The sequence below is a fragment of the Suricata suricatta genome, chromosome 4, assembly GCF_006229205.1.
Source record: "Suricata suricatta isolate VVHF042 chromosome 4, meerkat_22Aug2017_6uvM2_HiC, whole genome shotgun sequence".
Taxonomy (NCBI): Eukaryota; Metazoa; Chordata; class Mammalia; order Carnivora; family Herpestidae; genus Suricata; species Suricata suricatta.
Genome location: NC_043703.1, coordinates 10,014,661 through 10,029,760, shown reverse-complemented (window position 1 = coordinate 10,029,760; position 15,100 = coordinate 10,014,661). Strand labels below are relative to the sequence as shown.

The 15,100-nt window shown below is 43.0% G+C and overlaps 1 protein-coding gene across 3 annotated transcripts in view; it reads right to left on the bottom strand.

Annotated features, from left to right (window-relative positions):
- The window catches only part of NALCN (sodium leak channel, non-selective), a 290,407-nt gene that overhangs the window by 73,593 nt on the left and 201,714 nt on the right, over positions 1–15,100 (bottom strand). For all 3 annotated transcript variants that reach the window (XM_029936476.1, XM_029936474.1, XM_029936475.1), the window contains exons 15-16: positions 11,208–11,344; positions 8,835–8,976 (exon numbers count right to left, since the gene is read on the bottom strand). In XM_029936476.1, the coding sequence (XP_029792336.1) occupies positions 8,835–8,976; positions 11,208–11,344 (279 nt within the window). The remainder of the gene's footprint in view (positions 1–8,834; positions 8,977–11,207; positions 11,345–15,100) is intronic.

Here is a 15,100-nt window from a genome sequence, read left to right as displayed (position 1 = left end):
CTCCCTCAAAATAAATAAATAAATAAATAAATAAGTAAATAAAACCTTAAAAAAAAAAAGAATGTGTGTTCTCAAGTCGCTAAATGAGGAATTGTATAAATGCCCACTTCATGAAGCTCGTCAACTGTGGTTTTCAAATCTTCCAAATATTTATTAATTTTCTTGGCTCTTTGATCATATGCTAAGATATCACACACATATTTGAAACTTAATTTTCAATTTGGTACTGATAGGTATGTGTTATTATCTCTTTTTCACAGCTGAGAAATCTGACATTCATAGAAATTATATTTTTAGGTCACCCGAATTGTAAATTAAAAAATTATAATTAGAAGTCTAGATTATACAGCTCAGTGTTCAAATCTCATCACTGAACCATGTGTATGTAGAATGTCAGGAGGCTTAACAGTATAAAAAATGCATTTTCCAAACTATACTGTAATAAAACACTGTTTATGGTTGAAAGATTTGGTTTATATATATAACTTGCTTATCCCAAATCCTAACACAAAATCTAAACTAGCACATTTTACCTTTGTTCTGTATATGCATAACTGATTTTCAGAATAATGACCCCAAGGGGTGTGTGGGGGCTCAGTCAGTTAAGTGTCTGACTTCAGCTCAGGTCATGATCTCATGGTCTGTGAGTTCGAACCTGGTGTTGGGCTCTGTGCTGACAGCTCAGAGCCTGGAACCTGCCTCAGATTCTGCACCTCCCTCTCTCTCTCTCTCTCTCTGCCCCTCCTCCACTCTCACTCTGTCTCTCTCTCTCTCAAAAGTAAACAAACATTAAAAAATGTTTTTAAAAATTTACATGCCAGAATAATGACCCTGAAACACTAAAGGAGATCAATAACTTTTGTCTCCTATTAATACCAGTATGATAAGAGTATTTGTATTTTACATCTATTGATTCCTTGAAATCTGGGATCCATCACAACTTTCAATTAAGCAGAATATTAATTTGATTTATTCTGCCACCAGGGAGTAGCCCTGGACCATCAGGGAACAGTGGCTTCCTGTGGAAGGCTACTGGGCTCAGGCTGAACAGCTCAGGCTGAACTCTCACTCTGAAAACCTCCTTCAAAATGACGCCTTAGTATTTACTTGAGATGGAAAAACCACAGATATTCTAAGGGGTCGGCTCACTTTTCCTGATTTGGAGTTGTTAACAATATATTTCTGTTTGCAACAGAGGGAAGGTTTGAGAGCCGTGTTTTTTCTTTTTTAATTTTGCAAATACTAACAGGTGATCCTAAATGGAAATGCACTTATAAAAACATATCGCCATAAAGCACAAAACCATGGTCCAACGAACAGGGCTTGATGAACGTCCTTTCTGCTAGAAAGGTGTAGTGTAATTATCGTAATTAGCCGCTTTATTGAATAAGTCTCCCACATCAAATGTCGTAATTGGAAATAAGCAATGACTTAAAATTACATAGGTTGAAAGTGGCAGGTACATCATTCAGCCGTATTTTAATTTTTCATGCACCTGTGAACGGAAAACTAATCCCATGGTGCATAGGACAGATCATGTGTATGGCAGGATGTTTCTATAAAATCAACCTTTTATAAAATTGACATCATGCTTGGAAAGAAAGAATTTAAAAGGTGATTAGTGTGGGCAGCAGCAAAATTAAAATAGTTACATTACAACGTATACGAAGGTGGATGCTGTTATAACAGCATGTTATGAAGCTTTGAAACATGCCGTACAATGTGGATTTTGTGAAAAGGGAGTTTGAGATGATGGGTCAAGAGTTTTGATCTTGTTATTTCAACCTTATAAATTCTGAACCCTGAAAAAATACCAGGCATAAAAGTGTAAAAATATATAAATATGTACACACACACACACACACACACAACCTTCACAGTCTGCCTTTGGGGCCCGGGCCACCCCATACCCATCGGTTTCTGCTCTGCGTGTGAAACCCCTGTTTATCTTTCTGTGAAATCCACTAGATCACAAGCTCCCTAGGGTAAGGATGGTGGATTCCTTGTCCTCCACATTCCCCTCCACGGCCCAGCACTGCCTGCAATTTGTTCTTGAGCTGTGTTTAGAGAATGAATCCATTGCCTAATATTAAAGATGACTCTTTTCCGTTCTACATTTTTTTTCTTTTGAAGTGAATCTTTGAAAATAACAAATGTGAATCAGGTAAAAGTGACAAAGGAGGACTGTTTATTTTGAAATGCACCCATTCACCTGATATGGAGGAAAATCTTGTGAAACCGGAAACCAGGTGATTGGAAACTTAATTGGTTTGACGGGTTTCGCACTTGGATTGCAGGACAACGCTTCAGTCGCTCAAGCTTCTGGCATTGGAGATTCGGGCAAATCTCTAACAACTTACACATCAGCTAGACCGGTGTAATGAGAACGATGATTCAGAAGATGAGGGAGAAGCAGTGACTTCAAAAACAGGTAGGCTCAAGGTCACTACCTGCTGGTGAGAAACTATGATATACGCTCTAATCTATATCTAAGCATTTCACTTCAGGCTTACGCTCACGTAAACAGAAAGACAAAGACCAAAAACCTGCAGAGATTAAAAAAAGAAAAGAGTGGATTTATGATTCTGGGAGAAAATGCCAGATGCTTTAACCACGCAGCTGCTGGTGACTCTGAAATCCCAGGCCCTCCGAGAGCACAAGGGAGCCGCGCTTGCTCTCCAGTTACGACTCAGTTGTGTGTGACTTCAGGTCCACGTATCCCAGGTCTGGCCACAACTGTAGCACATTGGGACCGGCATTACCCTTCATGGAAAGTAAAATTTAAGAGTAAACTATACTCAAAAGAGGAGAATGTTGAGAAAGGAGTTAAACATAACTTTCACTGATAGGATTAGTTGCAAACTCAGCGCTTTGATAACTGCTTTGGAGACAGCACCGGAAACTTGTGGTCAAAAGCCTTCTGTGTAACCTACAGAAGACGCTGGATCCTAGACGCGTTTGTTTTTGAACTTCAACTGATGCTTGTCGATGGAACGCAAGCAAATCACTTACAATCCCAGACCCAAAATGATGACAATGATGACACCACTAGATATTCTGTCAAAAGAATCACTCATCAGGACTCTCTCCCTCATGTTAGTTGACAGCAGGATGTGATTTTTATCCGGACCTCCGCTCACCGTGTGCATGGAAAGACCCTTGAGAAATAGCTGTCGGATGAAAAGACGTGCACTCGAACTCAGCTGTATTTTGATCTGAGCTCGAAAACACACGGCAAAGGTCAACAAAAATGAAAGAAAAAGTTTTCATTTATATTTTGTATCTTTTTGTTTCTTCTCTCCATTATTGTGAATAAATGGACAATGATCGACTAATGCACCTGTAAGTGAAAGACGGAAGGACGTAGGGTTTTCACATTTGGTCTGGTGAACACCGTTTCTTCCCTCCCCCGGACCACACGGTTTGCAACTCTGCCATCAGCCCTGGGGTGATGCCATGTGATCCCCCACCTTCCTCCTAGAGATGCGTCCTGGGTGGCACTGTGGAGGCACTGCGTTAGTAGTTTAGACAATTTATCAGAAGAGTAAAAGCCCTAACGATGAAAGTGGGCTGTTCTCTCTCTCGGTGAGTAAATGTTCATCCTGAAAATTATACATCAGTTAACTTGCTCTGTACATAGTTACTGGAACAAATCATCAAATACTCTATAATCACATAGGAAAATACAAAATGCTGTCTGGCAATCAACAAGGCGTTGTGAAGAGTACGTATTTCCAGAGCAATTTAATTTACTTCTTGAGAGTCTAAGACACTATGTAGACAGTGAGGGTAGGAACTGAAATATCACAAAAAATCAGACTTAAAAAAATCATATTCATGAACAATAGGAAAAATAAATCAATAATTCATAGAGTGTGCTTAACTAGACTGTTAGAACCGGAGGTTAATTTGTTGATGTAAAAGTCCTTTGTCTTGATTGATGAATGTAAGTCTATTTGCTGAGTCCAAATTCACGGTGTGGTTTGGGATCAGTAATCTTTCCCCGGCGTCAGAGGCAGGTAACATGTGGTATTTAACATATAATCCTACTATTTAATCCTCATGACAAACACTGAAAATATGAATGATCTCTGGTAGCTGAGGATTGGAACCTTCATCACTCACCACCACGACTGGTCACAATCACCGCTCTACCCTGTTTCTCATGAAGTCACGTAAAGCATCTTGTGCGTCCTGTTCTTTTCCACACGCTTCCCTCTGCCGGGAGCACCTTCCTCCTGTGATGCTCACGCTTCCTGCTCTTGGGAGGGGTCCTGTCCCAGGTTCCGGTAACACTTTTCACTCTCACGCATTTACACGTGTTTCTCCCCACGAGACTAAAAGCCTCTAAAGGGCACGGCTCACGTCTTGCTCAGGGTTGACGTCTCATGGCCCCAAAGAGTCCAAGACGAGTAACTGGTGTTCCATAAACATTTGTTGAATGACTGAGTGAATGTGAAGACTTACGGAAATGAAAAGGGCAAAGAAAAGATAGTAATTACTTGTGTCACCTCCCTCACTTTGTACACGTGTTAGCTGACACTCGTGGAGGCTCACTGTGGAACTTGCTGGGTATGTGTGGCAGTAAGGGGGGAGGTAAAAAAGGGGACAGACATTGCTCTACTGTCAGAGAAATACTCTCTGGTTTCTTTTATGCTTATTTATTTACTTTGAGAGAGACGGATAGCACAAGTGGGCGAGGAGCAGAGAGAGAATCTGAGTAGACTCCGCACTGTCAGTGCGGAGCCTGATGGAGGGCTTGAGTCCACAGCCTGCGAGATCATGACCGGAGCTGAAGTCAAGAGTCAGACACTCAACCGACTGAACCCCCAAGTGCCCCTCCGTCTTTTTCCTTTAGGATTTGCAACAACAACTTAAAGATATTACGTTTCTGTTTGCTTACTGTTTATGGGGAGAAGGACGGGCATTTTAAACTCCATGATAAAGGGAATCAGGGCTATTGTTAAGCACACGGTCTCTGCAAAGTCAGGCTGTCACGGAACTACTTACGGTCGTTCAAGGCCAAGGTGCTGACTTGGACAATATCCTGCCTTTGTGCCTTCACGTTTCTCTAGTTGCTTCACCAAAACCACCTCCGCCTTCTGTTGTTGTTTTTTCTTTTTTAGCCCTTCACTTATGATCTTCAGGTTCCTGGGGACTCAGTATTTTCCTTGACAAGAAGTCACCTTTGTGGGAGTCAGAAGTTTCTCCTTAAGGTCAGCATTAATGGAAAAGTTTTATTTTTGTGGTCTTTTTTTTCATGTCATAGGCATCACTGTGATGCCTTACTGCTCTTTGAGGAAAAAACAGCCTCACTTTGTGCTGCACAGCTGCGAGAGCATCTTCATGGAGAGCGAAAACCCGGCCACCCCCGTGACACTGCCCGGCCTCTCCAGAGGCAGCGGGGCTGTCGCAGAAATTTCCAAGCGCTCGCTGAAAACCATCTCCCCAGAAGCCAGGAGGGGAATGGTCTCTGTTCAGGATTTTTGTCATGTGTTGATGTTACTTTATGTGGCTTTAGGGTTTTTAAATAAAAGTTAAAAAAAGGCTTGGCATATTTAAAAATACGAACACAAGACTGTTTCCTCTTCAATTTCTGCTCCCCTCGGGCGTCCTCATGCTGTCATTCATTAATCGGGCTTCTCTGTTTTGGGTTTTCTGGGCTAACGGCGCTTCACACAGACAACACATCTCAAGTGTTCCTGAAGACGGCCAGGAACTGGAAACACCGGAACGTCTAAGGAGCGGCGTTGACTTTGCCGGCAGCCTAAACGAAGCCACGGCTCGAGGAAGGAACGGTAGCATGGGCAAACCTTCACGGAGCTGCCGGGCTAGCGTCGTGGCTACCGAGGTGAAGAGAAAATTGTTCTCCACACCCCTCCCTCCCAACCGGAGCATGTCCCCAGAGGCAGAAGCTCACGAGGGGATAGATAATATTCTCCTCATTGTAGATTATCCAGATATGGGCCAACGAGGCTTGTCTGGGATGACGGATAACTAACCATCACGGATAATTTTCCTTGTACAAGATCACCTACTGCGTGCCTGAATCAACCAACCTTATAGATTGGGGGATGCCTGCTGTCGTCGAAAAACTCTAGTGTCTCCTATTTATTTTTTTAAAGTTTATTTATTTGTTTCGAGAGAGGCACAGAGAGCTGGGGAGGGGCAGAGGGGGGACAGAGGGAGAATCCCAAGTAGGCTCCACACAGTCAACGTGCAGAGCCCGACTCAGGGCTCGAACTCATGGACACCGTGAGATCATGGCCTGAGCTGGAATCAAGAGTCAGATGCTTAACTGACTGAGCCACCCAGGTGCCCCAGTTCTGGTCCCTTTTAAGATGCTGAGTGATTTGGGTACTACCGAGGAGCAGTGTCTGTGCTAGGTCATTAGATTTTAGGAGATTATAAGAAAGACACAATTGTACGATTATGGAGTAAAACTACAATTGTTATCTCACTTTCAGTTAGTTAAAAATAACTTTTAAATGAGGAAGGAGAAAGAAGCCACAAAAGTATAAAGACTTTAAAGAAGTCAGAAATGGCATTTGAAGTTCTGGGACTGTGACCTAGCAGGGATCGCTGGGGGAGGGAGATGGGGGCACCCAGAGGGGTGACAGGGTGTGCCAAATTCTCCCCAGACCTCCCCCCGGGACCCCCACACACCTGCCAAGAGTCCTTATTTTACTCACCGGTTTCAAAATATTCTGTTCAGAAAATGTGAGAAACATATTTGCTTTCAGAGCGAAAATAAATTGTCAGGGACAAAGTTTCAATTTTGTGTGTCCAGTGGGATAATGATATCAGTGACTTAAAAGAGCATGTTATGGATTTATGCCCACTTGGGGCACAGTGGCCACCAGCTCCTGGCCTTCTTCCTGGAGGCCGTCATGACAGCCACGGCCTGGGCTGGGGCCACTCCACAGCTCTGGCTTAAAGTCTGCCTTTGAGATAAACTTTAAAAAGAAACAGTCTGTGTTCCAGCACGTAAAACGCAGTTTCTAACTGCGTGGTTGAGGCCAGGCCGCTCGGCTTCCACTCGATCATCCACGAACACGTGTGCTTTTGCATCCATGCCCTGTATGCAGTATTGAATGAAATACAACAATTGTGGACAAGGAATGTGACAAATCTAATAACAATTTTCTAAAAGACAGTCAAGTCTTTAAGGAGGGGTAAGAAGATTGCTTGTATGTGCACACATGCACATGAACGCCCACTGTGTGATTTTTTTCCACTTAAAACTTAGAAGCAAAGGAAAATCTCAGTTGACATCAATTCCGTGGCTTGGAAGATAAAGTGGAACAAATATTTCGAAGCACAGAAGAAAAACAGAGAGATGGCAATTGTGACGGAAAAAGTAAGAGGGGGATAAAGGGCCAGATGGAAAAGTAATAATTGAACAAATAGTAAATGGACATTTCCCTGACAAACATGTCAGCCTGCGAACCGAAAAGACTCCTGATTTGGGGCAGTTTTGATGACTAACGACACACAAAGTATATCCTGGTAAGGCTTCTGAGCCCCAAGGATTCGTAGAAAGTCTTAAAAACTTCTCCAAACCAGAAAGCCTACCAACCAACCAACCAAGCACCAAAGAAAAAATTCTAATCAAATGAAAAAAAAAAAAAAAGAAAGATCCTGGCAACAGGCTTGTCATCTACAATGATGGAATCTAGAAGTAACATCTGTAGGTGTCTAAAAGAAAATAAACAGGAAGAGACGTAATGCGAGGCGTTCATGATCATCCTGATTAAGAACAAAACCACTGAGTCGGGGTGGAGGGGAGGGCAGGGGAAAGGAAGCAGAGAAGAAAGGCAGGCGTGTGGGGAAAGTCTGGTCCTTGTGGACCGGAGAGCAGGGGAAAGAGGGTGAGGGGGCTGGTATTTTATCTTCATATGATAATGAGAAATACGTATTTTATTCTAAGCAACAGAAAGGGGGGCCGTAATTTAATGGGAGAAAAAGGGAACCAGGACTTCCAAAGGAAAACGCTTGCAAGTGAACGGGACCCTTCTGCGGATTCGAACGTTTAAAATCTGTTACAAACTCTGTTATTGGTCGTTCATTTTCTAACTGTGGAACCTGAGGAGAAAAATTCCCTATCAACTATTCAATGACAGATAAATCACAATGTGATTAAGACAACGCATAGCGGTGATTCCCGCCACATACTAAGCACTTAATAAATGGTAGCTATGTTGACTGATTATTTTTCTAATGTTTATTTTTGAGAGAGAGAGAGAGAGAGAGAGAGAGAGAGAGAGCGAGGGCGCACATGAGCAGGGAGGGCAGAGAGGGAAGGAGACACAGAATCCGAAGCAGCTCTAGACTCTGAGCTGTCAGCACAGAGCCTGACACAGAGCTCGAACTCACGGACGGTCAGGTCATGACCTGAGCTGAAGTTGGACACTTAACCGACTGAGCCCCCCAGGTCCCTTGACTGATTTTTATAGAAACTTGTTCTGGTGTTTCTCTCTCATGTAATAACTGGAATAAACATGCTCTCTTGCAAAAGCAACGTATAGGCCACCGTTAAACCCGGACTGACTGTTGGCAATCAGAACCCTTCTGCATGTAAGAAAATGCAGGGTTGGGATGCTCTCTACCCATCAAAGTCACGGGGCTGCCCCCCGGCAAGGCTCAAAAGCTGACGTGTACAAATGCGAAACTTAAATTCATAAATATACCAGTGTTAGGTTTAGTGATCTCTTCTAGGAACAAAATCATTTTCTCCATTATTCTTCTGAGACCTTAGATTCCAGAACCGCTGCAGTTATATAAAACATGTGTGCTCAGGAAAACTTTGGTAATTTGAAACAGTGGGTTCTTACTTTTTGGTCAATGTATTTGTTGTCTTCGATTGCGGACCGTTTGGAGTGATCGCACGACGAGGAGGAGGTGGGCGGGAGGCTCCGAAACAGGCAGCAGGTGTCCTGCTGCTGGCGATCGATGAACTGCTTCATGAAACTCTCCCTTTGCAAAGGAAGTACAGACACGCACGGGTCAGGCATCGTTAATAAAATGGAGCACGTGGTGGGGTTTTACGTCGATGCACTTGCTTGAGCTGAGATAAAGGTGAGGAAAGTTCAGAGAAAATATGACACAGGTGCGTTCCCTTTCTCAAGTCCCCTCGCTGTAAAGAGAGCTTTCCTACTACGCTTCATGCCTAATCTTATATTCTAGTAACTTCTGCCTGCTGCTGAAAGAAAGGAAGGAAGGAAGGAAGGAAGGAAGGAAGGAAGGAAGGAAGGAAGGAAAGAAGGAACGAAGGAAGGAAGGAAGGAAGGAAGGAAAGAAGGAAGGAAGGAAGGAAGGAAGGAAGGAAGGAAGGAAGAAAGAAAGATCATGCCAAGAGCAGTGTTTAAATTTAATTAGCAAAATAATTAATTTTGAGAAAGCTTCCTGAATCTTCAGTCATTTTGTTTAAAAAGAGTAATGTCTCTGAAATAACTTTTAAGCAATAATATTCAGTCATTGATGGTATGTTTTTGAATCCCATTGTGGTAATAAGATACTTTTCATTCCCCTCTACGACTTAGAAGAATTAGTTCATCTCTCTGAACTTCCACTCATCATAAGAATTCCCGAGAGATAATTTTACATTTAAAGATTAAAAATAACTCAGGAGAAATGTGCTTTATCTGATCTCCAAAGCGTGGTGAGAATGCAAATAACACCTTTTCATAAAACCACTAATCTTGAATCTAATATGTGACTTTTATACTTCCTATTTTCTTTTTCTTAAAAAATTTTTAATGTTTATTTTTGAAAGAGTGAGAGAGAGACAGAGACAGAGAGACAGAGAGGGAGGCACAGTATCTGAAGCAGGCACCAGGCTCTGAGCTGTCAGCACAGAGCCCCATGTGAAGCTCGAACTCACGAACCATGAGATCATGACCTGAGCGGAATTCGGACGCTTAACCAAATGTGCTACCCAGGTGCCCCTCTACTTCCTATTTTCAAGTTAAAAAATTGTTTTAATCGGAAATGCAAATATATTTCCATTTGAATTTAAATATTATGGTATCACATCCAGCCTCATATATTTATAGGCCTTGCCACAGGGTTGTTTTCAGGACCAGTTACATAAAAATGTTGTATTTCATACTATTCTGGTTCTGTTTGTGATTTTCCAGCTACAACTGAAATAATATCCTTTAATTATTAAAGATAAGCATTTTAACACATCCTTTATGCAAATGCTTAACTGAAGGGCAAAGTGGTAGAAAATCAAATCAGTGTAAGCAGGAAATGCCTTGTTTCTTTTGTTAAAAGGGAAGACAAGGAGCCGTTAGAGCCTGAGGCGAGCGTGCTGGCCAAGCCAAGTCACCAGAATTTTCCTTCTAAGTTGTATCCACGCTAAATTAAGCACAGGTTAAAGACGAGGAGGACCGACACACCGTTCTCCCTGCAATAGTTAGGCTGATTTACGACGCACAGAGAAACACTGATAACAGGCTGCTTGCTTTTGAGCAGGTCTCTGTGATGTACTATTTGTTCTCTAAGATGCATTAAAGAATTTTAAACTCGGGGCGCCTGGGTGGCTCAGTCGGTTAAGCATCCAGCTTCAGCTCAGGTCACGATCTCATGGTTCCTGGGTTCGAGCCCCACGTCGGGCTCTGTGCTGACAGCTCAGAGCCTGGAACCTGTCTTCGGATTCTGTGTCTCCCTCACTCTCTGACCCTCCCCACTCATGCTCTGTTTCTCTCTGTCTCAGTAATAAATAAAACATTAAAAAAAAAAGAATTTTAAACTTGACAAAAACGTGAAAGACAAACGATAGTGGCATCAGACGTGACGTCCTAAACAAATGCTGTTCCAGCAGGACAGGAGCCTGGCAGGTGGCATTTCTCTACTCACTTGAAACTCAAAGGCTTCAAGAGGCAACTTTATCCTGTGTGTTGGAGGTCAGAAGTTGGCGCTGCCTGCAGTGTGGGCACCCGCGCCGGGTACCCGGGGAGTCGAATCCCTGAGGAGCATCTCAGAGAGAAGCAGGAAGAAGCAGATTTCTCGCCTCGGCTGAGGCCGCCATCAAATGACTATTCTGAACATATTGCTTAAAGGGGTCGTAGTTTTTAAAACAGAGGTAGAGAGAGGAGAAGCGTAAATAACTGAAAAATAGAAAAAAAAATCTGCTGGTGCAGATTTCAGATAAATCTCTGACAGTGTATTTGGCACAGACGATGAAATAAATATGTTAATACCTGATTTTAGGAACTGTAAAATCTGAAGGAAGCTTTGAGATCTTCACCATTTGCGGTCTGTTTGGAAATTTTTCAAAGATTCGAAGTCGCAAAGGGAGCTTCTCTTTGGTGTCTGCATTGGCTTCGCTTTGCTTTAACTGAAGGAAAAAAATGGAAAGAAGATAAGGGGGAACCTGGCGGGCGGAGGCACAGACGGAGTTTCCAATCAAGGGAGCGGTGCGTTGGTGCCTGACGGACGGTAGATGGCAGCAGAGGCCCACCAAGTGCACTACCCGCCCGCCAACTAGGCTCTCCGTGCGCTCGGCCTTGAACCAGCAAAACACTAACCCAGAAAAAATAATAAGAAACATTTATGTTGTTTTATTCCCAAATATTCCCATGCATACCAAATGTTACTTTTTATTGTTTAGTTACTTTTTACTGTTTACTTATTTATTATCACTAGCATTTACAGTAACTTAACAATACTGTTTGTTTTATAAATATATGTGCTATGGCAGGAAATCAAAAGAATACAGATAAATGAAACTCCTAAGTAGTAATATTCGTAAAGAGGGAAAATGTCAGGAAAATGCGTCATGTATTCTAGCAGATTAAAAAGAAAAGCTCAGAATGGAAACGACACATTTGGTACCGACAGTAAAAGTTTTGTTTAGTTGTAGGGATGGATTCTTGGTAATGATTATATTATATGCCATAAAATATCGGTACAGGAAATGACAAGCAAACGGTATCTCTATCTATCTATCTATCTATCTATCTATCAATCATCTATCTATAAGAGGGCTTTTATATTTCTGCAAATTAGGTTTCAGGGAGACTGAGACTTGACGTCACAAACTGGAACAAATACTGAGCTAAGGAGCCATCGTAAGGATGAACTTGGCCAGTGGAGCTCCTGCCTGAAAAATGAAGTCGTGGGCTTCCTCCCCTCCTCACCCACCATCTTCCCAATCCAAGGCTGACTTCTCCTGCCAACCCCCCCGCCCCTTACTTCTTTTTACTACTCCCTCCTCTTAGACGTCTATAGACCGGACTAACCTCTCCCTTTCCACCCGTCTCTCATCCTGCTCTCAGCCGGCATCTTGGAACACTGGTCCTGTTCAAGAGTCCACCACATTCAGGCTGCCTGTCAGCTGGGCTTAGGGAAGCATGTTTCAAAACCCATCAGCTTCTTGTCCCTCGCTGGGTATGCTTTTACTTCACGATTACAACCATCTCCGGTTTGTGGAAAGATCAGCATGGGTGGTCGAGGGCGTTTTTATAAGTCAGAGAGGTGACGATTCTTCCCTCCTCCCTGAGTGAGGGCATCCACACTGGCCAGAGAGAACATGGGCGCTGCATTTGGGGGAGCGTCCAATTCCAATACAATATAGGGCTGTCTGGTTGGTCATGAGCTCATAGAGAGGTTGTAGGTCTTAGTTCTAGTTCAGAAAATGGGCCTCGTTTCTCATAAACTTCAGGAACTGTCCTGACATCTTTGTTTTATATAAATATAAGTATTTTTCCATGGCCATCTATACATCTTCGTCAATTCTGGGGCCGGTCTGTGGTTTTCTGACTGAGGTGGTGACCTCATCTAGAGAAGGGGTCACTGTTGTTCATGGCCTTCCTCCCACTTAAATGGAACACAGCACAGCCTGCTCTCAACCATTTGATGGTTCTGATGGTGACAATGATGGTGACAATGATGGAGAATTACCTCCAAAGGTGCAAAGCCAACCCGGCTAGCATTTCCATGAGATGCAGGCAACTAAAAAAATGGCTCTACATGTAAACAAAGAAATTCATGAGGGAGAGACTCGTTTTCCAAAAATTTATTGGTACAACTGATAGAAAAATATTTGTCCATGTTAAGTAGACCACACGGAAAAAGAAAAAGCAAATATGTTAAGTCAGACCAGAGAGAAAGGCAATTATATAAGGCCAAATACAGGCCGAGAAGATGGAGCAGAAACAAGGTATTTAATTCATGCATTTGCTGACTCATTTATTTATATATCAGTGCAATCACTTATAAATCAAATCCCGGAGGCCAGGTTCCATGCGAAGTTCCAGGGATATAAAAATAACTAAGTCACAGTATTTGCTCTCACAGAGCCCACATTATAAAGGACAGATGGTTATATAAACAGATAATGACAAATATAATAGCTCTTCTAGCTGAGATCTAAACAAAGTGCTGGGAGCTCAAGGTGAGGAGCAAAGGGAGAAGTTTTAAAAAATGACGGTGCTACTTTTATTTCCAGAAACTTCTCCCAGAATTCTGGAGGCTGGGAGTCCTAAATCAGGCTATCAGTGGCGTCATGCTCTCTGAAGGCTCTAGGGAAGACTCCTTCCCTTGCTTGACTCAGCTTCTCAGCAATCCTGCTGTTCCCTGACCTGTAGCTACATTGCTCTATTATCTTCCTGTGAAGTCACAAGGCTTCTTCCCTGGGTGTTTCTGTGTCTATCTGAGCCTCCCTCTCTTTTCTCTTACAGAGACATCAGTCATATAAATCATGGCCCATCCTACAGCAGGGTGGTCTTGTTTGATTATGTCTGCAAAAATCTAATTTCCAAACCAGGTTCCATTCTGAGGCTCCAGGTGGACACAGATTTTGGAGGGACACTACATACAATCGTTGAAACTCTTGACCACTGTTTTCTCTTTCCCCCGAGCCTGTAAACTCTGGGACGACAAGGGTCCTTGGAGGACGAGGTCCTTGCAGGGGCTGGCTGCCACAATATTGCCACAAAGTAACCAAAACAAATAAACATTGAGCTAATTATACAAACACTGGCAGAGCTAAACTCTCTAGCAGATAATTTGGAAATAAAAGAAAGGATTTTAGGTACATCCTGAAGGGTGGAGAGAGAAGTAGAAGGTATCAATTTACTGACTGAATAAATTTGTTGGTGCAGAGTCGAAGTATCCCTAGATTCACAGAATAGAATAAAATTAGACTCTGTGGCATTCAGCCTGAACTTCCATCTACCATCGATGAGGTCATAGATGTTTAGAGCAAGTTTAGACGTAAAATAAAAAAAAATTAACGTTTATTCATTTTTGAGAGACAAAGAAAGACAGAGCGTGAGCAGGGGAAAGTCAGAGAGAGAGGGAGACACCGAATCTGAAGCAGCTCCAGGCTCTGAGCTGTCAGCACAGAGCCCGACGTGGGGCTCAAACTCATGAACTGTGAGATCATGACCTGAGCCGAAGTCAGACGCTTAACCGACTGAGCCCCCCCAAGGTGCCCTTAGACATAAAATTGTATAGTAGCTAATCAAATACCTTAGACCATGATATTTGACAAATGTAGAGTGCTAGTGTTGAAAAAGGGCCGCCTTGCCTGCATGTTGTTAAAATGGGACACATCTCATTCTACTTAGTATTAGGGTTATTTATACCTCCCCAAACTTGTAAACTCCTTGGGGGCAAGATTCTGCTTTTCTTTTTACTTTTTAAAAATATTTGTTTTAGGGGCGCCTGGGTGGCTCAGTCGGTTAAGCCTCCGGCTTCGGCTCAGGTCAGATCTCACGTTCGTGGGTTCGAGCCCCACGTCAGGCTCTGTGCTGATCGCTAGCTCAGAGCCTGGAGCCTGCTTCCAGTTCTGTGTCTCCTTCTCTCTCTGCCCCTCCCCCTCTCATGCTCTGTCTCTCTCTGTATCAAAAATAAATAAAAAAACATTAAAAAAATTTTAAAAATATTTGTTTTAGAGAGAGATGGTGAGAGGGGAAGTGGAGTAGAGAGAGGGAGAACGAGAGAGACAGAGAGAATCACAAGCAGGCTCCACACCATCACGGAGCCCAACTCCAGGCTCCATCCCACAGCACTGGGATCATGACCTGAGCCGAAATCTAGAGTCAGAACTCAACTGGCTGAGCCAATCAGGTGCCCCAGATTCTGTTGG